The following is a 26804-nucleotide window of genomic DNA, read 5'->3' on the forward strand; positions in this document are numbered from 1 at the left end:
TGATTTATTGAGATGAACAGGAGGGGGTTACAAGAATTCAGTTTCGGCTTTAGAGTCAACGCATCTCCATCGGGACAGAGACTTCCCTTAAAAGAGTCGCTTTTACGTGAGACGGGCGGCTATATAAATACGATCAATCAATAAAAAAATAAAACGAGCCGGCAAGGAGGCAGGCAGGCCTCTTCACCGATAATGGGAGACTTTACGGTGGGTGGTTTACAGAACTGCCTTGATTCTCTGCTGTCTGGGAACCAGCCGTTACATGTATGTGAGCATGAGGACAGTTGAAGTGAGAAATGCCTGCAGGAGGTATGACTAAAATAGTAGAGACACCAATTTTAGAGAAATCCATTCATCCCCTATAGAGAAACCAGGGTGGAGAGAGACAGATTATCCACAGCAGGGTTTCTCAACCCTGGGAACTTTAAGACTGCTGGCTGGGGAATTCTGGGAGTCAAAGTCCACACGTCTTAAAGTTCCCAAGGTTGAAAAACACGGATCCAAACAGTGGGAAGTTTTTCATTAAGGAAGATGCAGAGATCGTCTTAATGAAGATCACATTAAGACAGTGTTTCTTAAACTTTTATCTCTCAGGACCCCTTCCCACTTTTAAAAATTATGGAGGACCTCAAAAAGGTCCTTTTGTTTCTATGGGTTATATTGATCAAAATTTACCATATTAAAAATCAGAATTGATGCGTTCACTGTCACTACCTGTTTTCATGATTATTTGATGGGATTTTAATATTGTATTATTTTTCAACATAGGCTGGCAAATAATTTTGATTTTGAGGACTCCTGAGAGGGTCTTGGGGAACCCCTAGAGGTCCTCAGACCCCACTTCGAGAAACACTGACATAGGATATTGGGAGGTAGTTTCTAGTGAAAACCATAATGTACAGGTAGTCCTCGTTTAGTGACCAGAATTAGGACTAGCAACTTGGCTGTTAAGTGAAGTGGTCACTAAGTGAAACCACGATGGTGCTTATGATCTTACTTCAGCTTTCCTTTGCTAAAGACCTCTGAAGGTTGTAAATGTGAGGATTGGTCGCAAAGTTACTTTTTCATCACTGTCGTTAACTGCAAATGGTCATTAAATGAGGCAGTCACTAAACAAGGACTATGTAATGCTGAGGGAAAAAAAATAAAAGAAGCTGTGCCAGGAGCTAGCAGGCTTTCTCCGTTATCCTGCTCAATAAAATCACTTCTTGGCTTTATACTCTTGGCATTAAAAGGGTAAGAGAGAGGAAATAAAACTCTTAATTCCCAGCATGGATTTTCTCTCTCACTAGTGATAAAACTGGGTCACTGTTTCCATCAGTTGTCCAACAGAAGAGATATTTTACCCCATCTGGATGGGAGGTTTTCTGTTTTCTTACCCTGAATGCCTAAGAATGACTCTCTTAAAAATGTTTTAAGATCTTAAAGGAATTTATACTCGCCGGTGGGTTTTAGCTGCAGCCACAACGCCTCTAAAATGTTTAATATCTCAGACCGGCGGAGTGGCTGCAGCTAAAACCCGCTGGTGATTTTGGGGCTTCCTTTCGGTCTCCCTGCTGATGGGTAAGACGAGGCCTCCCTGGTGGCAGCAGGAAAGGGGAAAACAAGATGGTGAAGTGGAGAAAAAAGAGATGAACGGTCCAGCACCCGTTGGCAGGTGTGTCCCCGAAGGGCGAAGGTGACACTGGATGCTCCCTGGGCCCGAAAGATTGCTTGCAAAGGGAAAGGTGCCCTGGAGCTGAACTGGCTCCCTGGACCCGCCTATGCCACTTTCTGTTCCCTCGGCCAGCCGAGGCCAGGGGCTGGCCGTTGTTCTCTTTCTCCGCTCCCCAGCCTGGAATCCCCCCGGCTGAGCTTCCTAGCCCAGAAAAATCAGCCCTGCGGCACCCGGCCTTCCTCTGGTAAGCTCCAGAAACGCGACTGGGTTCGTCTGGGCGCTGCATGACTTCCGACCGAAAGCAGGGCGGGGAGAAGCCGAGAGGCAGGAGAGAGGGAGGGAAAATGGCTCGTTGTCGGTTGCAGGAGCGCAACACGCAGCGTGACCCAGGCGCCACAAAGCCAGCCTCCTGCTGCCGAGACCCACAACGCCAGGCGGCCTCTTGCAGCAGAGGGCCGCGGCTGACCTCGACAACAGCTCAGCGGGGGGGCCCTGCTCGCTGACTGGGTGGGAGGCCACCAGGAAATCCCTCTCCAGCTCCCCGCGACCCCGGCGCCCCGCAGCAGCCCCGCCGCCGCCGCCGCCGCCGCCCGGCCCGCGAGCCCGCCGGGGGGCAAGCAGGGCCGCGGCCGGGCGGGAGGGGGCGCCCGCGGGCTCCTTCCGCCGATGCGGCGGCGGCGGCGGCGGCGCGTCCAGGCAGGCGAGGCGAGGCGAGGCGAGGCGGGGATTGATGGGCGCAGCTGCCGCCGCCAGTCCCGAGGGGCGTCCCGCGCTCGCGCGCCCGCCGGACGGCGCCGGGGAGCAGAGGAGGAGCCGCGCGGGCCCCGCCGCCGCCGCTGCCGGTACGCGCCGGGGCTGCTTCGCGGGGGCGGCCCCAGCGCAGCCTCGCCCAGCCTCCTGCGCGGGGACGGGGGCGGCGGCGGCGGCGGCGGCGGCGCCTGCGGAGCGTGGCCGGAGGCCTCCGCCTGCGCCTCCCTCTCCCGCTGGGCGGCCCGCGCGCCTCCCGCCGGCCCCGTCCCGGGTCGTCCGCGCAGCCGGGGCGCCTCGCTCGCCCCCCCGCGCAGCGGTGCAGGCCGGGCCGGGCCGGGGAGGGGAGGGGAGGACGGGGCCCGGGGCCAGCGGGGGAAGGGGCGGCCTCCCCTCCTCCGGTCCGTCCGTCCGTCCGTCCGGCGGGTGGTCCGGTGGGCGGGCGCCGGCGAGGGCGCGGGTGCCCGGCTGGCAGCGCAGCCTTCGCCCGCCCGGCTCTTCGGGCAGAGGAGAGGGAGAGGCTGGCCTCGCCGCCGGCCCGAATCAAGGTGCAGCGGAGGAGCTGGGCTTTGGAACGAGAGAGAATATTTCTATTATTTTTCTTTGTCTGAATATGATGCACATTGGAAAAGATGTCGGTTTTAATCAAAGCAGTAAAAAAAATCTGTTAGTCTTTGAAGTACCCGTCTGTGATATCTCCCTTCGTGTGTGTGTGTGTTTGTGTGTGTGTGTGTGTTGTTAACTTCCTGGTAAAGCTTGTTATCTTTCAGCTAAATGGGAAGGGTTTGAAAGAGTCTCCTCCAAAAGTTAAGGTCTACTGAGGATTAAGAAAGTAAATTTTGGATTGTGAATACCTACTGTCTTTTCAAACTCTTGGTTAGTTTGTTTAGCTTGTGGGATGTTCTTGTACTATATTATGCTACAAGTGATTAATTTTGAAAATGCATTTTGCCTAGATTTTGCAGGACAGAAGATAAAGCGCCGAATGGAGAAACAGAAAAGCTTACCAGTGTCAAATCGATGTAAACTACAAGCAAGGCCTAGTGTAATATTCTAGTTCAGGGTTCCTCAACCTTGGCAACTTGAAGACGGGTGGACTTCAACTCCCAGAATTCCCCAGCCAGCTGGCTGGGGAATTCTGGGAGTTGAAGTCCACCCGTCTTCAAGTTGCCAAGGTTGAGGAACCCTGTTCTAGTTTATAATCTTTCATGCTAAATCCACCCCCCCCAAAAAACCCAAAAATTATGTAGCACCAAGATTCATAATTTGTAAGGATTGTGTGTTTGTCTAGGACTAATGTTACCTTTTGGGTAGGATGAGAAATTGGTACAAGAGGATAAAATAATTCAGGCAGATTGACTTAGACTCACATCAGCCGCATCTCAGAATTACTTTCTGAAAATTGCATTAGGCTTCTGACATGCTGCATATTCTCACGGTATTCTGCTAAGTGGGCTAATTTGAAAATGCTCTACGTTTTGCAGAAGAAGGGGCTAAAGGAGAAAGAACTAGTGGGACCAGAACTGGCAGAGGAACCAAAAGAAAGGAGATTGGAGCAGTTGAACCTCAGTCTACATCCGAGAGACCAAGATAAGGAAGATCACGAAAGATCAACAGAGTCCCATTCGTTGGGATGGAGGAGCGTTGGGAAACGCAGTGGCAGCAATTCCTCAGAACGCTGCAACCCTCTCACCCCAGAGGAGGGAACCCAGGAAGATCAGTGAATTCTCCCTGGGAAGACCCCAAGGCCTTCCTGGCCTCCTTTGAGCAGGTGGCCCAAGCCTGCCGGTGGCCCAGAGGAGAGTGGGTGGCCCATCTCCTGCCGGCCCTTTGCGGAGAAGCGGAAACGGCCTTTCGGAGCCTGGACACAGTTCATCAAGGGGACTATGAGAACGTGAAGGTGGCCATCTTGAGGGGAGAAGCTGTGAAAATGGAGGTGCAGCGTCAACGTTTCCGGCAGTTCTGCTGCCAGGAGGTGGAAGATCCTTGGAAGTTTTACAGGCAAATCCAGGAGCTTTGCCACCAGTGGCTGAAGCCGGAGAGACACACCAAGGAGCAGATCCTGGAGCTGCTGATCCTGGAGCAATTCCTGGCCAGCCTTCCTCCAAAACTCCAGAGCTGGGTTCAACCAAGGAGGCCGGACACCTGTTCTCAGGCGGTGGCCCTGGTGGAGGACTTCCTGAGGAACCAGCAGGGGACCAAGTCAGAAGCATCTCAGGTAGGGTGTGAGGATATAAATCTCAGTGTTTACATAACATCTGGCCATTGTAAACATCTGCAGTTAGTCAGTTGCAACTTGATGAAAATGAATGGCACCTCTGAGTCATTTTCGTTTCCTGTTGACTGCAGAACATTTGAACGGTAGAGCCAAAGGTTTTGGAGTTGTTCTATTTACATCAGAATTTTTAAGGCCCATTATTTTCTTTCCCCTTTTTTATAATTAACCTTGTCCATACGTTTATTTTTTCTCAACAAATTCAGGACAATAAAATTATTTTAATAATACATGGATTTAATTCATGCATGCAATTCTATTAGCAACAATAAGGAAATTGTCTTCTTCTTGAATTTCTTTACTTCCTAGTTCAGCCTATAGAGCTGGGAATTTCCTGGTGGTCTCCCATCCATTACTAATCACCCAGTCAGTTCTACCACTTGCAGTGTTTGATTGCATCTTCCATAAAATGCAAAGGCTCTAACCCATCTTCGGACAGATTCCAAGACCTGCGCAAAAACACCTAAGTTAATATTGCCAATTGTTGCTTCATTCTGGGGAGAACATTCAAAATACACAGATGCAGCTTTTCTTGCTGTGCAAATGCAGTGATACTAAGAATACTGAACAGGACTTTGAGGGGGTTAGAACCTTGCATATTATTCTATAGCTTGATTGCCCTTCGATAATCTCATTAGACCAGGCAATCAGCCCCCAAGATTCCTATTTATGGCAAAATCATTCCCACTGTTCTGAGTAGAGCTGTATTTCCTGTTTCAGGGGCCACCAAATGAAGAACTCACCGATTTTGAACAGGCAGAGGAGGAGTCCTTAGAGGCTGTGAAGAGAGAAGATGTTGAAGTGGAGATCAGAGTGCCAGGTAAGAATTCCCCTGCAGGACTGAATGTTCTCCTGTGTTTGCATTTCTGAGTTTTTTAGACTGGCACCCAAAACCGACATTCAAAGCTCTTGTGCTCGATTCTGTTTTCTGGAGGAGGGAATTTTGAAAAATGCAGTTTGTTCCAATGCATGAGAATTGGACTACAAGACACAGCTGAACCATCCTTTGATTTGGACCCCAAACTACCTAATTGTTGAATTTTCTCTTGATTTGACAAGATCACTGCAATCAGCTGAGTTATTTGATCAGTGCAGAGCTCTGTGAACCCCTCAACTCCTCCATACATACACATAGGGTTGCCTCATTTTCATCCTGAAAAGGGCTCAGAGTTTAACAAGGCCTTGGTAGGAATAGCAATAATAATTTTTTTAAAAAATCCCATTACTTTCCTGAATGGGAGAAAGATGCAAAGAAAACTAGATTCCAGAAGGTTGTCCGTTTTGACCAATGGGGATTTTTGGAGAGGCATTTTCCCACTCTTGGATCACAGGACAAATCCTCAGATCCTGCTAAGTCTTTTGTAAATGAGAGGTCCTCATGATTTTGTCTCCATCTCATCTACAATCTGCTACAAGGCTGCCTAAAGTCATCTTTAGTTGTTCTGCTGTTGAAGTGGTGTTTCCCCACTTCTCCCAGCATAAAGCTTGCCATATGAACAATCTGTGATGCCTCACTGATGATGCTGGTGGTGATGTGGTCAGGGGCGGAAATCTGCCCAGCTCCTATGTCTGCTTATATCTGCTAAAGGGGTGCCCACCCCTTGTCTGTCCCTGAGCACAGCCCTCTAGGGCCATTTTGACTCCTAGAGAGTTCACTTCTGGCTCATGCAGAGGCATCTGCCCACATAATACTTAGCTGGTGTTTTGGAAAATACCTCTTAGTTATTCCATGCAAAAGATTCTACCGGTCTTCTGGAAGATCAGCAGACCCATTTTAAGTTTATGTACAGTCGGTGGGGCATGGGATGCAGCCCTGTGAGCACACCTACAAGCTTTGTCTTGATTGTCAGGTCATTTTTATTCTCACTATATCTTGATGCTGGAATATCTGTCTACTGGGAGACCAGCATTCCCCTGTCAATTCAATTCACAGGGTGACAGTTTGGTGGAGCGCAGGAAACATGAAGGATAAAGTGGGAATGAATTCTGTTGATGTGTCTGCAAACTCACTCCCACTCCAGCCTGCATCGTCCTCTGGCACTAACATGCCAGTTACCTTTTTTTTCCCACATGGAAAAGCTGGTCTTCCAGAAGATCGATATTCTTGTATCTGCCTGCAAAATTTTGGCTGATGAGTTGGTAAAGTTTTGGAGCAGTGCTGGAGGAAACTCTGCTGGTATCCTATCAAGTTCTGTCCTCCTCCGCCCCATATCCTCCTCCACCCTACTATCCCGTCAGCTGAATTATGATTTTACTGATAGTAGCACAGTGACTTTTCCAAGAATGGATAAATCTGTGTTTGCTCACGCAACAGGAAAGATGAACTTTTGGTCTCAAGGCACGTCTTAGAATCCCCTGCATTTCTTCCTCTTAAATTTCAAATTGCCTCTGCAAAGATTTCTCCTCATTCACAACATTAAAAAGGAAAGATCTTTTATGCTGATCTGCATTAGCCATTTACACAAGAAGGCACGAAGGAATCCCCCTTTTAACGTCTGTCTTCCGTCACCTGCAGGCAATGGAACCAAATCCCCAAATCACACCAGCTCGTTACTTCCTCTTGAAGGACCTGGAATGGTCCAAGCTGGGCTGAAAGAGGTAGGTGCTATTTTGGTGGGACAGTTGTTGTGTCAGATTTGGAGTATGGTGGTATTTATTTCAAACTAGAATTCTATCTACCTCATTGTTCGTTCTGTTAGCTGGGAGTTTATTTACAATTGATCCCTGAAGACCTGGAGAAATGTCTTCTGCAGATATAGATAACTGGCGTAGAAATTCAAGAGCGCTTGCTCACAAGAATACCTAGAAATTGTGATGGAATGGAATTATGAAGGCCAGGCTTGGGGAGATAAGCATTTTCTTAGCTCACCGAAAGAGCGTGGGAACTACAAGAGGATGAGGCTGGCACCTCCCTGAGGAATTCACGGTGTTGTGGCTGCCTGGCTTGGGAGCTGGGGTTTCAGTCTGGGAAGATTGATGTCAGGCCTAGTCCAAGGAACTCCAAGAGACAGTGCAAAATCAGTCCAGCTATGTTTATTAGCAAGTTTATTATTATACCTCTAGCAAGAATCTTCCCAGACTGAAACCCCAGCTCCCAAGCCAGCCAGCCACAACACCGTGAATTCCTCAGGGAGGTGCCAGCCTCATCCTCTTGTTCCCACGCTCTGTCGGTGAGCTAAGAAAACACTTATCTCCCTGAGCCTGGCCTTCATAATTCCATTCCATCACAGAAATGGAGCCAAAGGTTGCAGTTTAATTTTGTGGGAAATAAATTGTACCCTGAAATATGGGCAGAACACTGTTGGGATGGGGGAATCCTCTTTGCCCCTTACAGTAAATTAATTAATCCCTGGAGACTGGTTGAAATGTCTCCTTCAGAGGCCGAGCCCAGGATGAATCCAGAGATTCAAGAACAGCTGCTCCCAAGAATATGTAGATGGGTAGTCAAAAGAGGTAACTTATCTTTGCAAAAAAAACCCAATGGGTACCTTCAAATTTGGGGATGTGAACTCCACCAAAACAATACATATAATCCTCACTTACCAACCACAGTTGGGACTGACAACTCCATCGTTAAGCGATGCAGTCATTAAGTGAAGTGTCATGTCACCACCCCCAACTTACAACATCAGTTCCTGCTGCAGTTGTCAAGCGCATCACCTGCGGTCATTAAGCACAACGTCATGTGACCACGACTTGTGACTTCCTGACACCTTCCCCATTGACTTTGCTTGTTTGAGGCTGGCTGGGGAGGTTGCAAATGGCAATCATGTGACTGCGGGATGCTGCAACCATCGTAAATGCGTGCCAGTTGCCAAGTGCTCAAATCATGATCACGTGACTGTGGGGACACTGTAATGGCCGCAAATTCAAGGTCCGGTTATAAATCTTTTGCAGCACCGTCATAACTTTGAATGGTGTCTGAACAAGCAGACGGTAAGCGAAGACTACCTGTATTGAGATAGATGCTCTTGTTAGCCCTGTGGCTGGAAACACTGATCAGTGGAGTGAATATAGTTTTGTAATATTAATGATTCTGGATTTGGCAGTGAGCATGAAGGTTTATTGGGGGGTCTTTTGGCAATAAAGTCTGACGGGAAGGGGGTGGCGTCTTCTCCTCTTTACAGGAACTTATGGACCTCAAAGAAACAGACGTGCATTTGCAGGCAGCCAAGCGGAGGCTGACCCACACAGCCCACCAGAACATAGCCTGGCAAGTCCTGCAGGAAGAGCGTCGAAACATAGGTTGTTTAAATAAGGAGGGTATGTGTACAGTCCATCAAGGCTGGGAAGCATCAGCCCACCCATTTACTTATTTCTATGTACATATTGCAGATGAAAAAATAGATACAGACAGTCCCCTCCTTACGAACAGGTTGTGTTCCAAGAGGCTGTTCGCAAGTAGGGGACTGTCTGTACATGACTTCTCCTGTAGTGAATTGGGGCATTCAGTAAAAGGTATCTCCTAATTTATTTGGAAGAACAGAAAGGAGTGGTTAAACCTGACCATTTGCTTCAAAAGTAGCACAATATACATATTTTTTCATGTATTCTTAGTAGTCTTGATTGAAGTTAAAGTACTGGGAAGAGTCACCATGCAAACTGTTTGTTTATATATATGCGTGTGTGTGTGTATAAAATTTTTATTAAAGAGATTTTTGATGAAGTTAAAAGATAATAGGAAAGGAAGAAAGATAAAGAAAAAAAGTGTTGAAAACAATAGAGAGCAAAGAAAAAAGGGGAGGAAAAAAGATACCTAAAGAAGTGACTTCCAGTCTTCTTTACAGCAGTTATAGACATACTTGATCCCATTTCCCCCTTCAAAACATAGTTCCTTTCTTCCCATACACAGCCCTTTTTAACTGGTAAATCCAGAAATCACCAGTTCATTTTTATCCGTTATGCAAATTGGTTTCAGAAAATGTTTAAAAAAGCTGCCAGTTCCTGTTAGCAAGAAATATTTCAATTAACAAATGCAGTTACAAAGTGGCGGAGACTCTGTCTGCTTGGTGTTCTGATCATCAAAAACTGCAAAGCTCTGATAAAGGGAGGCATTTGGTAGCACTGAGAGAAAAAGAAGCATGTTTCACCCAAAATAAATGCATCAGAAGGAAAAGGAGGTTAGCGCACCTGCTTGAAATTAAGGATTCTGGGCATGGTTACAGTGTTTTTCTCTTGCTCTGCAGGTAACAGAAGGGAGAATAGGGTTAAAGTGGAGAATTTTCAGGGTGGAGGAGATGACCCAGAGGAGATATGCAGGCGAGATCCCTTGATAAGCCCTGGGAATCTGCCATTAAAAGCTGAACTGGAAGAAGAACGCTGTGAATCCAACCAGGAGCAACGGAAGTCACCACTGGAGAATGAGAATACACAGAACATGCTTGAAAAGGATCTTACTGCTGCTATTATGGAAAAGACCAACAAGGGTAAAATGTCCATGTTCTCCCAGTATGACGGAAGATACCACTACAGAGTGGAACTGAATGCGATACCTTCTACAGAGAAGTTGGAGCAATGTCCTCAAAGGTTTGAGGACCGATACCAGCACACTTCAAACATGAATCAAGAGGAGAAGCACACCATTACTGAGAAAAGGTTTGAAATCTCTGAGAATGGGACAGGGAATAACTTGAACACTTATCTGAGTAAACATCTTGGAGAAACACACAGTAATTCTCCTGAATATGGGAAACCCTTTACTAACACAAACTCACTAAGCAGATTTCCGGTGTGTAATCCTGAAGAGGAATGGTATGAATGTTCTCACTGTGGGAAGGGCTTCAACAAGGCAAAATACTGGAAGCAACATCAGAAAATTCACACCGGGGAGAAACCGTACAAATGTTCTCAGTGCGGAAAGTGTTTCAATCAGTCAGGAAATCTGAAGACTCACCAAAGAATTCATACTGGGGAGAGACCCTACAAATGTTCTCAGTGTGGGAAATGCTTCAGTCACACCAACTGTTTGAAGATGCATCAGAGGATTCATACTGGTGAGACCTACAAATGTTCTCAATGTGGGAAATGCTTCAGAGAGACAGGAATTCTGAAGAGACATCAAAGAACTCACACTAGAGAGAGACCATACAAATGTTCCCAGTGTGGAAAATGTTTCAGTCTATCAGGAATCCTGAAGAGACATCAAAGAACTCATACTGGAGAAAGACCCTACAAATGTTCTCAGTGTGGGAAAGGCTTCAATCAGATGGGAACTTTGAAGAAGCATCAGCGAATTCACACGGGAGAGAAGCCTTATAAATGTTCTCATTGTCAGAAATGCTTCAATGAGAGAGGAAATTTGAAGAGACATCAGAGAATCCATGCTAGAGAAAGCCTTAATATCATACAAGAATTCATACTGGAAAGTGACCATATAAATGTTATCAAGGTGGGAAAGACTTCTACAGGTCAAGAATTCTAAAGTGACGTAAAAAACATCATGCTTGAGGAACACCTCAAAGACATTCTTAGTAAGACATTCTAGGAGATAACTCGAACCACCACTAAAGATCTCCACTTTCACCTGTAGGAGAAAACTCCTAGCAATGGGAATAAATTGTTAAATAATTGGACCAACTATCCAGAATGGTGCTGAGCTTTTTCACTGATTTGTTCCGGCAGCAGCTGGCAGAATATTTGAGATGGATTATTTCAGTTTGGATTCCTGCACGGTAATGGGATTGGATTTGATGGCTGATATGGCTCTTTTCCCTGTTTCTGTGATCATATACAGGAAATACAATATATAAATATGCTCAGTGAAATAAAGGTTAAGTCATGCAGCAGTGCTGGAGGGACATCATACATAGAACCTGTACAGAAAGTGAAGATTCAAATATGTGAAGTCAAATAAAATATTTGACAGCACTTCTGTGCTACAAAGTATACAGAATGCTTCTGTAGGCACCCCTTGTCTGAATTGGTTTTGTTTCTCTATCCTCCTGCTCAATGAAACCAACCCTTCATTTTATACTATTTGTATAGACATTTATGAGATAGGAAATAAACAGAAATGAAAACTGTCTGAATTCTCAGCATGGATTTTGTCTTTTTCGCTGGAGTTGTAAAACTGGGTCATGCTGTCCATCAACCTCTCCATCACACTGTCCATCGATTCTTTTATGTTTATATCTGTGTCAGTCAGACCAAGGAATGGAAGTTGTGGTTCATTTTTTATTTTCTTGCAATGAACCACGTTTACATTTTTTTTAACGCTCATTCTGTGCTGCTGATAACGTTCCTGGGGATTTTTGCTGCCCCTGATTTAATCACCCTCAATGAGGATAACAGTAGGTTTATAATTAATGTAATAGAAGACATTAATTAAATATTAATGAATTTAAAATATTAAAAAAAGAAAGCTGTGTTAATTTTTCTAGAAGCAGAAGAAGCCTTTGACCATTTAGAGTGGCCGTTTCTATTTATTTACTAAATACAAATTTACAAATTTAATACATAAATAAAATAAATCCTGGAGAAGATTTTAAAGACTCGGTTGAAAGCATATATAAAAAGCATATACGATACACTTCCCACCAAATAAGTAAAAGCAACTTCCTTATTATTTATCATTGCTTTAAAAATATTGGCAGACAGGTTCAAGGTGATGGACAAATACCTGGTCTCCAAATCAGTGGAAAGGAATATGCTGAAATGTTATGCAGATGATGTAGTATTAACCACAGGGGGCGATAAAGTTAAATTGATGAAAACAACCCATAGCTTCAGAGAACTCTCCAGATATAAAATCAATGTCCAAAAATGACCACAAAATATTTAATGCAAGGAGGACTATTCCTATTTTTCTAGGAGGTGGATGAACCAACCATTGGTGGCAATTGGTGGATGAACCAACCATTAGAGCAGCATTTCTCAGCCTTGGCCACTTGAAGATGTGTGGACTTCAACTCCCAGAATTCCCCAGCCAGCATGGGCATTGATTTTATATGTGGAGAATTCTCTGAAGCTATGGCTGGCTGGGGAATTCTGGGAGTTGAAGTCCACATATCTTCAAGCAGCCAAGGTTGAGAAACACTATCCTAAATAAATACATTTTGTTATTCTCTGAAGCTATGGCTGGCAGGGGAATTCTGGGAGTTGAAGTCCACATATCTTCAAGCAGCCAAGGTTGAGAAACACTGTCCTAAATAATAAATACATTTTGTTATTCTAAATAATTTAAGACTGGCTGAAAGTCTCGCCTTTTTAAAATGGACACTCTGCAAAAGTCTAAACCGTCGGACAATTTTGGCAATTTTTGAAGATTATCGAGCCAATCAAATGATGGAAGTCCTGCCACTTTGAGGTTTAGCAAAGCAATACATTTTCTAAGCAGATTCCTTTGAATTTAGCAAGCGTGTTGAATGACAGATTGGAACTCTAGCATTTTTCTTGGTATAGGACAGGAACAAAGGAGAAGCTGATGCTTTATAGGGCAACAAGTCACCGCCCACCCTAAAAAAGACAGAATCGGGACTTGCTTGGAGCAGGGAGATCATCTGCTAAGGAAGGCAGAGTTAGGATGATGCAGCTGGGGCCGCCAGAAAAGGGTTCTGACAGATCCAATCAGCTTCAAGTTGTGCCAAAATTACTAAATTCAGTTAACTATTTGGGAGACTTTTACTTTTAAAAACTACCTTTGGGGATTCCTGTTGTTCACAAGTTGGTCCAGGAAAAATGTTGCCTGCTCTCCAAAATTTGAAGGATATTCTACGTTCATCTTGGTTTAATGCTTTATTGAAGGTGAAAGGTATCCTTTGTGCCTCCAAGTTTTTTGCCTTCAATGCTCAATTGATTTTTTTATTTTATTTTTATTTCTGCAGAGAGGAAGTTTAAATCTTCAAGCATTTGTAGCAGATGGGAAGAGTCTGTTGAATCAGAAATACTGAGTAAAGTAGAATAGCTTAGCTACTACTGTATTCAGATCTTTGTAGATCAAATCTGTGAAACGAGACTTGGTTATTTTTGAAAATCATGCAACTTTCTCCTCTACTCTCTTCTGACCATTCAGTTGGTCTTTATTCAGAATTGGTCTCTGTTAAGGAGTTCTTTGCATCAGTCCTTCCATGCATAAGACAGATCAGAAAGCTTTGCTGCTTATCCTGCTAAAGGAAAGCATGTTTGGTTTGGAGCAGAGACATTTGTAGACAGAGAGGTAGGGAGCTGACTAGGAAGTACAGGTAGCCCTTGCTTAACAACCATAATACGGACTGTAAAATTCATTATTAAGTGGTGCAGTGACTGCACCTGATTTTATGACATTTTTTGCAGCAGTCGTTAAGTGAATCATGTCGTTAATTGATTTTGCTTGCCAGAAGCCAGCCAGGAAGGTCGCAAATGGCAATCACATGACCCTTTGATGCTGCAACCGTCATAAGTGCAAGCTGGTTGCCAAGCGCCCAGATTGCAATCACGTGACTGCAGGGGCACTGCGATAGTCATAAATGCGAGGACCGGTCGTAAGTCACTTTTTTCAGCACCACTGTAACTTCAAACGGTCTCTAAACGAATGGTCGTTAAGCAGGGACTACCTGTAACAGAAAGCAAACCCTGGATTCTCCAAGATGTAGAGAACCTGCTGATGTTTCTTCTTCTCAGTCCCTTGAGCATTCAGGAACAGGTACTGAAAACATAAACAGACTCCTTGGAGCCTCAGCAACCCAAACCAAAAACTCATAGTCATGTTCAAAATAAAATATATAACCAAGGAAGTCAACAGATTTGGCAGTAGCAGGTTGAGGCTTGTTCTTCTGTTCTTCCACCAACAGTCTCAATACGTCTTCCAGCCTCAGCTGAAAGTATACAGGCAACTCCTTACGTGAGAAGTCTCTAGCCCAGTGTTCCTCAACCTTGGCTACTTTAAGATGTCTGGACTTCAACTCCCAGAATTCCCAGAATTCCCTAGCCAGCATGAACAGAATTCTGGGAGTTGAAGTCCAGACATCTTAAAGTAGCCAAGGTTGAGGAACACTGCTCTGGACCCTTTCTTCCCTTTGAGCAAGAGCTTTCAGAGGGAGGAGCCAGCTTCCTCCTCTATGTAGACAATGAGTTGAGTCCAACCTAAGTTGTGTAGCAGGGTGGAAGAGTTGGTTTATCCAGGCTTGATCAGGGTAACCCTACAGGTGCTTTCCCTGCAAGCTTCATTATCATCTCCCTCCACTTTCTCCAATGCCCGTCTTCTTCCTTCAGAGCACCTTTTCTGCTTAGCGGGCACAGAGTCTGCAAGCACTCTCACTCTGCTGCTGTGGCTTGCTCCCAAGGAGGCTGGAGTCTTCCCTTCACCACAAAGTTGGCTAGTTTTCTCTCCCCTCCTCTCAGATGTTAAATACCTCCTAGAGATTTCTTCGGGATAACAAAATGGCCACCTACGTCAGCATTTAAATCCAAGGTCCACAGGCCTACCATGCGAGGAGGCTTGGGTGGATGGGAGATGGACCTTTCTTTCCATTGCACAAATTTTTTTTTTTCTGTCTCTTGCATCATTCGGTCCTACAAGTTACTCACTCCCCAAAAATTCTAGTCATAATAGAGGATCACTGATGGGGACTCCCTCCCAATGCCTGTCATAGTGGTGTTTTCCAACTCTCCGATCATCTTGTGTGCTCCTGCCCTGTTTCCAGCACATTTCCATTTGGAAAGTCAAAAATATTTTCCCCACAAACTCAGGATCAGTGTTTTCCATTCAAACACGTCCTGGCAGATTTTCTCCTGGGGTCCATTTCAACACGGCCACTCTGAGTAAGCAGATCAGGACTCTGGTTCCAACCACGATCAAGAGGAACAGGCCAGGATGGTCCTCCTCGGTGCCTCCCAAGTTGAAGTCCACCCTCTCTCTATCTCCACCTTCTCAAAGCATCTGGAGAAGGATATTTAGAGAATGCAAGCCTTCGGTTTCAATATAGCCCCTAAGTGATGTTTCAGGGGCATTTCCCCACATCGATGCTACCTTCTACCCATTCTGTTATGCAGCCCCTGCAGAAGATTGTCTGCAATCTGAGCATTAGACCTGAAAGTCCCTATGTGGGCCATCCGGCCTGCCCAAAACCCAGGTCTCTATTACCCACCACCCAGAGACCCACAACGCCAGGCGGCCTCTTGCAGCAGAGGGCCGCGGCTGACCTCGACAACAGCTCAGCGGGGGGGCCCTGCTCGCTGACTGGGTGGGAGGCCACCAGGAAATCCCTCTCCAGCTCCCCGCGACCCCGGCGCCCCGCAGCAGCCCCGCCGCCGCCGCCGCCGCCGCCCGGCCCGCGAGCCCGCCGGGGGGCAAGCAGGGCCGCGGCCGGGCGGGAGGGGGCGCCCGCGGGCTCCTTCCGCCGATGCGGCGGCGGCGGCGGCGGCGCGTCCAGGCAGGCGAGGCGAGGCGAGGCGAGGCGGGGATTGATGGGCGCAGCTGCCGCCGCCAGTCCCGAGGGGCGTCCCGCGCTCGCGCGCCCGCCGGACGGCGCCGGGGAGCAGAGGAGGAGCCGCGCGGGCCCCGCCGCCGCCGCTGCCGGTACGCGCCGGGGCTGCTTCGCGGGGGCGGCCCCAGCGCAGCCTCGCCCAGCCTCCTGCGCGGGGACGGGGGCGGCGGCGGCGGCGGCGGCGGCGCCTGCGGAGCGTGGCCGGAGGCCTCCGCCTGCGCCTCCCTCTCCCGCTGGGCGGCCCGCGCGCCTCCCGCCGGCCCCGTCCCGGGTCGTCCGCGCAGCCGGGGCGCCTCGCTCGCCCCCCCGCGCAGCGGTGCAGGCCGGGCCGGGCCGGGGAGGGGAGGGGAGGACGGGGCCCGGGGCCAGCGGGGGAAGGGGCGGCCTCCCCTCCTCCGGTCCGTCCGTCCGTCCGTCCGGCGGGTGGTCCGGTGGGCGGGCGCCGGCGAGGGCGCGGGTGCCCGGCTGGCAGCGCAGCCTTCGCCCGCCCGGCTCTTCGGGCAGAGGAGAGGGAGAGGCTGGCCTCGCCGCCGGCCCGAATCAAGGTGCAGCGGAGGAGCTGGGCTTTAATCTCGTAATAACGTTGTTGTTACCTTCCTCAGTGGCTCTGCAGTGAATCCGTCTGATTTCACGTGTCAAAGGAAGTCCGGTTTGATTCGCAAAGGCAAGAAGATAGTGTAGCCTTTAAAGTGCTGAATGTTTTTAAGGCCCCCTTTGAATTTTCCTCTGTAGTCTTTCCATCAGTGACACTTTATGGTCTAACTGGACGGGGTTTGTCAGCTCACTGGCGGGACTTCTTTCAGATAGAAGGGGAATGGGTCAAAAAGAAGACCTTAACTTAGCTTAACTTAACCTAAGCTTAACTTAGACAACAGGGAGAGAAGAAGGGACTGCAGATATCTGCTCTTTCTCATTTTTATTAATTCTTAATTTCAAAGTATGATAGGACCTGAAATGCTGCATCTCCCTAGGATGTTTTAGTGAAAGTGATCTAATTTGCAAATGGTCTCAACTTTAGATTTACGAAGGTCGTCGGGAGGCAAAGCACCGACAGCGAACAAAACGGTAGCTTCAGAATTAAACGAGAGACGAGGAGGAGTTGAGTTTTGCACCTCAACATCGGAGCCAGCAGGATGGGGAGCATTTGAGAGGAGCAAGAGGGACCCATTTGTTGGGATGGAAGAGCGCTGGGAAACGCAGTGGCGGCAGTTCCTCAAGACGCTGCAACCCGTTCACCCAGGAGAGGGGAAGCTGAAGATGTCGGAGGCTTCTCCCTGGGAAGACCCCAAGGCCTTCCTGGCCTCCTTCGAGCAGGTGGCCCAAGCCTGTCGGTGGCCCAGAGAGCAGTGGGTGGCCTGTCTCCTGCCGTCCCTGAGCGGGGAAGCTGAAGAGGCCTTCCAAAAGCTGGAAATCAGAGACCGGGACAACTATGGGAAGGTGAAGGCCGCCATCTTGAAAGGGGAAGCTGTGAAAATGGAGGCACAGCGTCAACGTTTCCGGCAGTTCTGCTGCCAGGAGGTGGAAGATCCTTGGAAGTTTTACAGGCAAATCCAGGAGCTTTGCCACCAGTGGCTGAAGCCGGAGAGACACACCAAGGAGCAGATCTTGGAACTCTTGATCCTGGAGCAATTCCTGGCCAGCCTTCCTCCGAAGCTCCAGAGCTGGGTTCAACCAAGGAGGCCGGACACCTGTTCTCAGGCGGTGGCCCTGGTGGAGGACTTCCTGAGGAACCAACAAGGGACCAAGTCAGAAGCATCTCAGGTAGGGTGTGAGGATATAAATCTCAGCGTTTACATGACAGAGGATGGATTTGGGTGCTAGAAACACCTACAGCACTAAAAGACAATGATGTAGTTCACCCTGTTTTGACTTCTGGTGATTACAAGAATTTTAAACACTACTGTCAACATTCCTGAAGTTCTGTTTACATTGTAACTTTCCAAGTCCTTTTTCCTTTCCCCTCATTTGAAGTAATTACTGTTATTATTTCGTGTGAAGTTAAGACTCTGATATATTCATGCTTTCTTTTTCTTATTTAATTTAGCACAATTACATCACTTTTAGTACACATACAGAAATATCCACAAGGTTTTCTTAGCCAGTGATCTGCGTGATCTCTTCTCCTAGGAATTCCTGTTATCCTGTCCAAGTACTAACCGGACTGACCCCTGCTTAAGTTCAGAGCCTAAACATGGTGTTACTATTTACTGACTGGCGGAAAACTGATTTTATTCTCATTTAACCACTAATGCTGAAACAACCTTATAAAGTCTCATGCTGATCTTTTAATTTTTTTATCTTGTGCACAGCAGTGTTAATTTTGAGAGCTTCATTACAGGGAGATGATTCACTGGTATGGTACCGCATTTCCTGCAGGGCGAATCCAGGAACTGTGAGCGGGTTAGAACTCTGCACAGTATTATGTAACTTCATTGAATAACCTTCAGTAATCTTTATGAGAACCAGGCAACCAGACCCCAAGATTCCTATTTATGGCAAAATGAATCAAATTGTTCTGAGTAGGGCTGTTTTTCATGTTTCAGGGGCCACAAAATGAAGAACTGACCAATTTTGAATGTGCAGAAAAGGAGCCCTTAGAGGCTGTGAAGAGAGAAGATGTTGAAGTGGAGATCAGTATGCTGGGTTAGTACTTTCTGGAAGGAGCAAATGCCGAGCCCCTTCTGCATTTATGGGATGCTTAAACTGAGGCCAGATTGCCTTTCCTTGATCAGTTTCCTGGAAGAGGGAATTTGGATAAATGCAATATGTTACGTGGATCACCGAATCTGGAGCAGCTGAATTCTGAAGGAGTTACTGTTTGCCATAAAAATCTGGCTATAAGATACAGTTTAGCAGGAACATGATTTGGAGCAGAAACCACTCGCTTTAAATATTTTTCTCCTGATTTGATCAGTGTTTTCTGTAAGAACCTTGCAATAAGCTTGGCAAGAGCAGAATTCCTCGATCAAAGCAATTCTATCTCTGTCAAACCTTCCAGGCCCGCCCTATATAGGCAGGACGACCTCTTGTCCACCACGAAAAGGAATTAGATGGGAATGAAAGAGGAAAACGTAAGAAAGGGAAATCACCCAGCAATGTCTAACGTTGGGACAAAAGTGGGTTGCCAGAGAGGCATTTCCCCACCAATCTCAAAATTCCTTCTGCAAAAATTCACCCTTGTTCCCAACTCTAAAAATGATGGGTCTTGTGTGCAGCTATGGGTCCAGTCACTTGAGTGGGAAGGGTTAAGCACATGCTCATTGTAATGTCTTGGTTCTCACCTGCAGGGCATGGAGTCAAATCCCCAAGCCACCCCAGCTCATTGCTTCCTTCCGAAAGATTTGGGGTGGCCCAAACTGCTTTGAGAGAGGTGCGTGTGTCAACCTTGTAAGACAGTTTGCTCTGTACCAGTTTGGGGGTATTCAGCATCAAGACCTATTCTTTGCTGCCTGTCCTCCTGCTCCCTTTGGATTAAACAGTATATGATCTATTTTATTTTTAGCTAAAATTCCAGTTTTTTCACTGTTAGTTTTGTTAATTGGGAGTTGATTTCCAGTTGATCCCTGGAGACCTACTGAAAACTCCCCTTCGGATACTGAGCCCAGTATGTGTTATATATACTGTGAGAGGAAGAATTCAAACAGTATGTGCTGCCAAGGATACATAGAACTGCTACCAAAGTTTGTAACTTAGCTTTGCCAGAAGCAGTTTGCATTTTGCACTAAAATAAGGGATGTGTCCCCCACCTTGAGAAACATTGTTGATATAGAGGACCCGTTCCATCCTTGTTATAATAAACATTGATCAGTAAAGGAATTATTGTACTATTAATAGTTCTGGATTTTACAGTGAGGGTAAAGATGTTCTTTACACCTCTTTCTACTGCAGTAGGCTGTCTCTTACTCTTTACAGGAAGTCATGGACCTAAAGGAAAAAGATGTTTGCTTGCAGGCAGCTGAGTGGAAGCTGATCCAGCCTGTCCCTAAAAGGATGGCGTGGGAAGTTCTCCAGGCGGAGCACCGAAATGTTGACTCTTTAAGTAAGGGGGGCTCTGCCATTCAGCCAAATAGTTTAAAGTTTAGCCTATTCAGCCAAAGGAGCAAAGTTTAGCCTATCCATTTCCTTATCTCCATTTCCTTACCTCCAAAGAAGAGTAAATTGGGGCATTCAGTCTGGAACATGTGCATTTTGGAAGAACAGGAAAGAGTAGATAATCAGAAAGTCTTCACATTGTCCCTTTACTTAACTCCAAAGAGGCAAGAGACACCTTGTTTTCAGTCATTTTGACTGAAAGATGAACGTGTTGAGGAGGCACATGGGAATGTAGCGGTATAAAGAGTTCTCAGTAAATGCTCAAAAATCTTTTCCATCCTTGCTTGAAATGAATACAGTGGTACCTCGGGTCACGAACGCTTCTGTTCATGAACAATTCGGTTCACTAACAGGTCCGGTCGCAAAATTTTGCCTCCGTTCGCGAACGCCGGATCGGGTGACGAACAGGATCCGTGGCCATTTTCCCTCCCGTGACACGGTCCGCGGCCATTTTCCCGCCCATTACACGTGGTCCGCGGCCATTTTTCCGCCCGTGACACGTGGTCGTAGGGAGGGGGACTCTCCCTCCAAGCAATAACCGCCTCCCTGTCCTCCACGCCAGAACGGATTAACCGTAATTACATTGAACCTTATGGGAAAATTTGCTTCGGGTCGCGGCCAATTTTGGTCGCGAACAGAGTCGCGGAACGAATTAAGTTCATGAACTGAGGTACCACTGTATTTGTATTAGCAAATTTATTGACAGAGTGGCTCAGCGTATGTACAGAGGAGAATGGAGATAGCCTGGAAGAAAGTATGTGGCAGCCATCACAAAAACATCAGCTTAGTTCAGAATCACAGGGAGGGGTGAGGAAGAAACTCAAGATCATCCTGCCTTGATGCTCTTTCGTATAAGAAGGAAGGAAGGGGAAATACAGCCAGGCTTTCAAGAGTCTATTATTATAGCCTAGATCAGTGCTTCTCAACCTTATCAACTTTAAGACATGTGGACTTCAACTCCCAGAATTCCCCAGCCAGCATGGCTGGCTGGGGAATTCTGGGAGTTGAAGTCCACACATCTTAAAGTTCCCAGGGTTGAGAAACACTGACCTAGATCAGTAAAGTTGGGTTCCAGTATATCTTCTGGTCTGTTATCTTGACCTGGTCTGCCTCAAAAGACTGACATGTTCTGTAATGTAGCATTTGTGCCTTCTGTTAAGGAAGGACTTTAATATGAGGATTGAGACAAAAAGATATGTTAGAGACAGCAATGCATTGGAAGGAAGAGCCATTCAAAAGGAGATTAGAAACATCTTGGAATTCAGTGATCTGGCTGTGGTTAACATTTCTTTCTCTTCCTCTGTAGAGAGCAGAATGGAAACTGAGATCAAAGTGGAGAATCCTGAGCAGAGAGGAAATGAACCAGGGTTACCCCGCAGGACAGATCTACAGCTTAGCCCTGGGAAACTGCCAATAAAAGTAGAAATGGAAGAAGAAGGTTACAAGTCAAGAGAGGGGTGTGAGAACCAACAGGCTTCACTTCAACAGGAATTTACTCTTGCTGCTATTCCTGAAAAGGCCACTATGTCCAAGGAGGATAAAATGCCCGTGTTTTCCCAGTATGACAGAAGTTACCACTACAGAGTGGAGCGGAATACAATACCTTCTACAGAGAAGTTGGATCGATGTCCTCAGAGGTTTGAGGACAGCTACCAGCATACTTCAAATGTGAATCAAGAGGAGAAAAACTTCATAACTGAGAACAGGTTTGAAATCCCTGAGAATGGGACAGGGAATAATTTGAACCATCTTGGAGAAACACACAGTAATTCTCCTGAATATGGGAAACCCTTTACTAACATAAACTCACTAAGCAGATTTCCGGTGTGTAATCCTGAAGAGGAATGGTATGAATGTTCTCACTGTGGGAAGGGCTTCAACAAGGCAAAATACTGGAAGCAACATCAGAAAATTCACACCGGGGAGAAACCGTACAAATGTTCTCAGTGTGGAAAGTGTTTCAATCAGTCAGGAAATCTGAAGACTCACCAAAGAATTCATACTGGGGAGAGACCCTACAAATGTTCTCAGTGTGGGAAATGCTTCAGTCACACCAACTGTTTGAAGATGCATCAGAGGATTCATACTGGTGAGACCTACAAATGTTCTCAGTGTGGGAAATGCTTCAGAGAGACAGGAATTCTGAAAAGACATCTAAGAACTCATACTGGAGAAAGACCATACACATGTTCTCAATGTGGAAAATGTTTCAGCCTGGCAGGTATCCTGAAGAGGCATCAAAGAACTCATACTGGAGAAAGACCCTACAAATGTTCTCAGTGTGGGAAAGGTTTCAATCGGTTGGGAACTTTGAAGAAGCATCAGCGAATTCACACAGGAGAGAAACCTTACAAATGTTCTCACTGTCAGAAATGCTTCAATGAGAGAGGAAATTTGAAAAGACATCAAAGAATCCATGCTAGAGAGAACCTTAATATCATACAAGAATTCATACTAGAAAGTGACCATATAAATGTTATCAATGTGGGGAAGACGTCTACAGGGCAAGAATTCTGAAGAAACATAAAAAAAAACTACTTGTGGGACACCTTACAGATGTTCTCAATAAGCAATGTCTAGGAGATGACATGAAGAACCATTAAAGATCTCCACTTCCTTATACTTGTAAGGAAAACCTCTTGGCAATAGTCATGATGACTCATTCCCTTTCATTCCAGAGTGTAAAGTAGGAGAATGAAGGTAAGAAGGATAGATTCCAGTTAAATGCCAGGAAATACTTCAAACCATTCATCCATCATAAGAACGCTTGAGAGGTTGGACCAGTTATCCAGAGAGGTGCTGGACTCCCTTTCACAGGAGGTGTTCAAGCAGAGTCTGGAAAGACATTTCTCATGGGTGTTTTGATAGGGATTCCTGCACATAAGTGGGTTTAGATTTGATGGCCAAAACGCTATTCCTGACTCTTTGTTCTGTATGAAAGTTCTCATTGAGGTAAAGTCTTCAACCAGATAGCAATTCTGAAGAGCCATCAGACAGTCCAGACTTAAGAGAGATGATACAAGTGTTCTCAGCCTGGGGGTGCACCCGCATGGCACAAGGGCAAAATTTCAATAAGGGAATCCGTAGCACCCCGTACGTGAATGAGAAGAGTTTTAAGTGGAGGATGCTAATTTGAGAATCCATGCAGGAACAGCACATTCCAAGGCCTAGGGTTTGGGAATAATGGATTGGGGGGGGGGGATCCATACTGTAATACTGAGAGAAAAAAATCAAATAAGAATGACATGTAGCAGCATGGTTGCAACAGGAACTGTAGAGAAGTCTCTGTGGCCAGCATTTTTCCAAATGAACAGAAATTAAAAACGTTTTGTTCCCCCAGCGCTTGCCTCTTTCACTACAGCCAGAAAACTGGGTCAAACATTTCATCACGGCGTCCATCAAAACCTGTAGATCCCTTGGTGTGAGATAGTATGTGTGAGAAAGTGAGTGAGTTTTGCCATCTTATGTTTCATTTCTCCTGTGTTCACGCTGAAGCATTTTCATGCTTACTCTCTGATGAGAAACTCTTTTGACTTCTTGCTACAGTATTCCTTATTATTTCTTCACCTTGATGTTCTTGAAGGCCATAGGAAATATTAATCTAACAAACCAGTACAAGTACATAAATGATTGGTGGGTAAGCCACGTGGCCTCTCATGACAGCCTATCATTGAGCCTTGATCTGACGTCTACAAAGCTTTTGCCTCCTATGAACCCTGGGTAGGAACTGTCACCTACAGAGCTTCTAAATGACACAGAAAAATTATGCTTTAATGTTTTCCTAGGAATTGTTGAACTGGAGCACCTGGTTCATGGACAGAATTGGTTTAATACCTTCATCGTGTTGACCGTGAATGGTTCTTTAAGATGGTTCATAAAGCTGCAGCCTCCTCCAGCTGGGGACAATGGTTCTTCCTTTTTATGCGCTGGTTGGTGAGTGGGCAGATAAAAATGGAACATGACAAATTTTATTTCCGCTCACTGGTTGAAACAGAATTCCATTTTTCCATGGTTCCATGGGGTACAAGTGATGCAGGATAGGATATGTACACACAAGCACTTTGTTTACCAAGACTTGTGCTCCCCTTAGGTTTTCTTTTTTGCATATCCAATTTAATTCTCTCCCAGAAGCTTTTCAGAGGAGGGTGAACACGTTCCCTGTACCAGGTGACTTTTTGGTGTCTAGAATTGTTCCTAATTAGGACTGTTGACTGAATCTGCCTTATTGAAGTGTCCAATCATTCCTTGTCCTTCCTGTAGAATTTGAACCCACAGATGCCCGCATTCCATGATGGTTCTTTTATCTCTAAAGGAAGTTCTGCCTGGATTATTATAATATTAAACCTAATTTGGTGCAGCCTAGGACACCTTGGGCTGGAGTATGAGGCTGCTGTGTAAATGTTATTGTCACTTTTAACTGTTCTTGATCTCCTCAAGTAGCTGCATCTGTTGTCCTCTTGGTAAGATGGTTTTGTGAGTGTATGGGGTGGAGGGATTAAATCAAATTACAGAATTACTGTTCAGGTGAATAGATTTATTTACAAGGCAATAAATGAGTTTAACTCCATTGGGCTAATGCCACCTTTTATTTACATAACAAGTTTAAATGGGAGTTTTTTCACAGAAAATACTAACATTGCCTTTGTTAAATTAATTACATCCACTCAATTTTTTTCTTTAAGCATCAGCTATAATCTTTTTCTATAGCTGGGTTCACAGAACATATTCAGCGAAGCCAGTCAAACGCCCAGTGACTACATTCACATAGCATGCAAAATGTTGGTTAGATTTTTTATGTAGTTTAAGTAGTTTATGATTAATTGTGCTGTGGGCAAACCCACAAAATTGATTATTTCTACAACCAAGTGGAGCACCCTGGGCAAACTGAATTTGGGTTTATTTCTGTCCCTTTTTATTTATTTATTATTTATTTATTTATTAATCAGATTGATATGGCCACCCATCTCACGAAGTACAGCAATCAGATACAAACAACACATATATAAACAATCATGATAAAAATATAAAAGTCATTTACGAATCCCTCCTTCCATTCCAAGTATGTTCAATACAAGATCTTCTTGGCTAATTGCTTTCTGCCCAAACATTTTCAACTTCTCTTTCACGTGGGCTCCCTGATCCTGTATCTAACATAAACATTTGTACTCAGCCCAATATAACCATTAGAAATGGATCCAAGTAAATCAGGAGAAATTTCTGAGTTGACCAGGAGAAGGACTCCGTTTCTAATCGTCTTCAGATCACGTCCCAGCCAGCATCTCTTTGAAGATGCATCAGGTTCTGCATAACAGGCAATTTTATCACTTCCTCACTGCTTCACACCTGCTCAGAAAATCTCTGATAAATGGATGGTGGTTCTTCTATCTTCTGGAGCCTTGGTCAGAAAAGAATCAGAGGTCTAAAGGTCTTTGCGCAGCCATGCAAAAAGCATAACACTCAGCAAAAGGAGAAAGTAAAGCAATAACTTACATCAGTGTTTCTCAACCTTGGCAACTTTAAGATGTGTGGACTTCAACTCCATGGCTGGTGGGGAATTCTGGGAGTTGAAGTCCACACACCTTCAAGTTGCCAAGGTTGAGAAACACTACCTTATATGGCAAGAAAATTAACTGGGGTAGTAAAACCAGCAAGAGAGGCATCTTGAAAAGTGTAAGCCACTGATACAATTAAACCCAGATTTTGCCAAAATCACTAAATTCACTATTTGATGAATGTTTTCTTCTAAAGACAACATTTGCAATTCCTGTTGTTCCCAAGTTGCTGCAGGAGAAACATCTGCCACCCCTCCAAGACCTGAAGGGTGTTCCGGTGTTCACTGGTGGCACTTGCTTTAATGCGTTATTTATTTATGTGAACTCTCTTCCATAATAAGCACACTCAGAGGCATCTTTGGTTCCTCAAAGCCTTTTCTGATCAGTTTCTTCAGTGTAAACACCCCATTTCTATTCCTGGTGCAAAGCTACAAAAAGTGCTGAATGCTGGAAAATGCCTGGCCATCACATTCAGGCAAGCATACCTTCAATGCTTGGTCCATTTTTGATTTTTGTAGACAGAGGAAGACTTGAGTCTAAAATCTTCAAACGTGTAGCAGATGGGGAAAGGCAGTTGAATCAGGAATACTGAGTAAAACATATAGATCTAGAATAGCTCACCTATTACAGTTAGTCCTTGTTTAGTGACTGCCTTGTACAGCGACCATTTGCAGTTATGACAGTGATGAAAAAGTAACTTTATGAGCAATCCTTGCATTTACGACCTATGCAGGTCAGTAAAGCAAAGGAAAGCTGAAGTCAGATCGTCGGCATAGTTGCAGTTTCACTTAGTGGCCACTTCGCTTAACCAAGTTCCAGGTCCCAATTGTGGTCACTAAACAAGGACTACCTGTATTTAGATCTATATTAACCAAAAAGGGGGGATAAAAATCAAATAATAACATCTGTAAAAATTATCATTTGCCAGTAATGAAAAATTGGTGGGAACATATAGTTGAAAAAGTCATAAAAAATGAGCAGGTTAAAATATTGTGGGATTGCCCAATACAAACTGATAAAAGTCGTGGGGCATAACACACCAGATTTAACTGGTTGAAAAGAAGAAAGTGTGGATAATT

At 45.5% G+C, this 26804-nt stretch overlaps 2 protein-coding genes across 3 annotated transcripts; both read left to right on the plus strand.

Moving 5' to 3' along the window:
* Window positions 1-3575: 3575 nt before the first annotated feature.
* LOC103063674 (uncharacterized) lies at window positions 3576-11701 on the plus strand. Its single transcript, XM_088129505.1, has 5 exons — window positions 3576-4622; window positions 5400-5499; window positions 7195-7277; window positions 8807-8942; window positions 9866-11701. The coding sequence occupies exons 1-5, from the start codon at window positions 4038-4040 to the stop codon at window positions 11098-11100; spliced, it is 2139 nt and encodes a 712-aa protein (XP_087985631.1). The 5' UTR covers window positions 3576-4037; the 3' UTR covers window positions 11101-11701.
* Window positions 11702-15736: 4035 nt separating this feature from the next.
* Window positions 15737-23512, plus strand: LOC148213901 (uncharacterized). Of its 2 annotated transcripts, none has more exons than XM_088129381.1 (6): window positions 15737-16626; window positions 17100-17842; window positions 18625-18724; window positions 19369-19451; window positions 19994-20120; window positions 21480-23512. In XM_088129381.1, exons 1-6 carry the CDS (start codon window positions 16062-16064, stop codon window positions 22688-22690), a joined length of 2829 nt encoding a protein of 942 aa, XP_087985507.1. In that variant the 5' UTR covers window positions 15737-16061; the 3' UTR covers window positions 22691-23512. The 2 variants fall into 2 exon arrangements, with proteins under 2 accessions (XP_087985507.1, XP_087985509.1); XM_088129383.1 differs by having other exon boundaries at window positions 15740-16173.
* The last annotated feature ends 3292 nt before the right edge of the window (window positions 23513-26804 follow it).

The sequence above is a fragment of the Python bivittatus genome, unplaced genomic scaffold (assembly GCF_059951505.1).
Source record: "Python bivittatus isolate LINGU-HERP-01145 unplaced genomic scaffold, Pbiv_v1 ctg000810_np1212, whole genome shotgun sequence".
In the NCBI taxonomy this organism is placed as follows: domain Eukaryota; kingdom Metazoa; phylum Chordata; class Lepidosauria; order Squamata; family Pythonidae; genus Python; species Python bivittatus.

What these genes read in the sequence shown, in the direction of transcription:
- LOC103063674 (XM_088129505.1), top strand. Translation starts at nt 4,038, where the DNA reads ATGGAGGAGCGTTGGGAAACGCAGTGGCAGCAATTCCTCAGAACGCTG. An exon ending in AGTGGAGATCAGAGTGCCAG is followed by an intron (nt 5,500 to 7,194) that starts GTAAGAATTCCC and finishes CGTCACCTGCAG; the next exon opens with GCAATGGAACCAAATCCCCA. An exon ending in TCCAAGCTGGGCTGAAAGAG is followed by an intron (nt 7,278 to 8,806) that starts GTAGGTGCTATT and finishes TCCTCTTTACAG; the next exon opens with GAACTTATGGACCTCAAAGA.
- LOC148213901 (XM_088129381.1), top strand. Translation starts at nt 16,062, where the DNA reads ATGGGCGCAGCTGCCGCCGCCAGTCCCGAGGGGCGTCCCGCGCTCGCG. An exon ending in CGCCGCCGGCCCGAATCAAG is followed by an intron (nt 16,627 to 17,099) that starts GTGCAGCGGAGG and finishes TCTCAACTTTAG; the next exon opens with ATTTACGAAGGTCGTCGGGA. An exon ending in CCGAAATGTTGACTCTTTAA is followed by an intron (nt 20,121 to 21,479) that starts GTAAGGGGGGCT and finishes CTTCCTCTGTAG; the next exon opens with AGAGCAGAATGGAAACTGAG.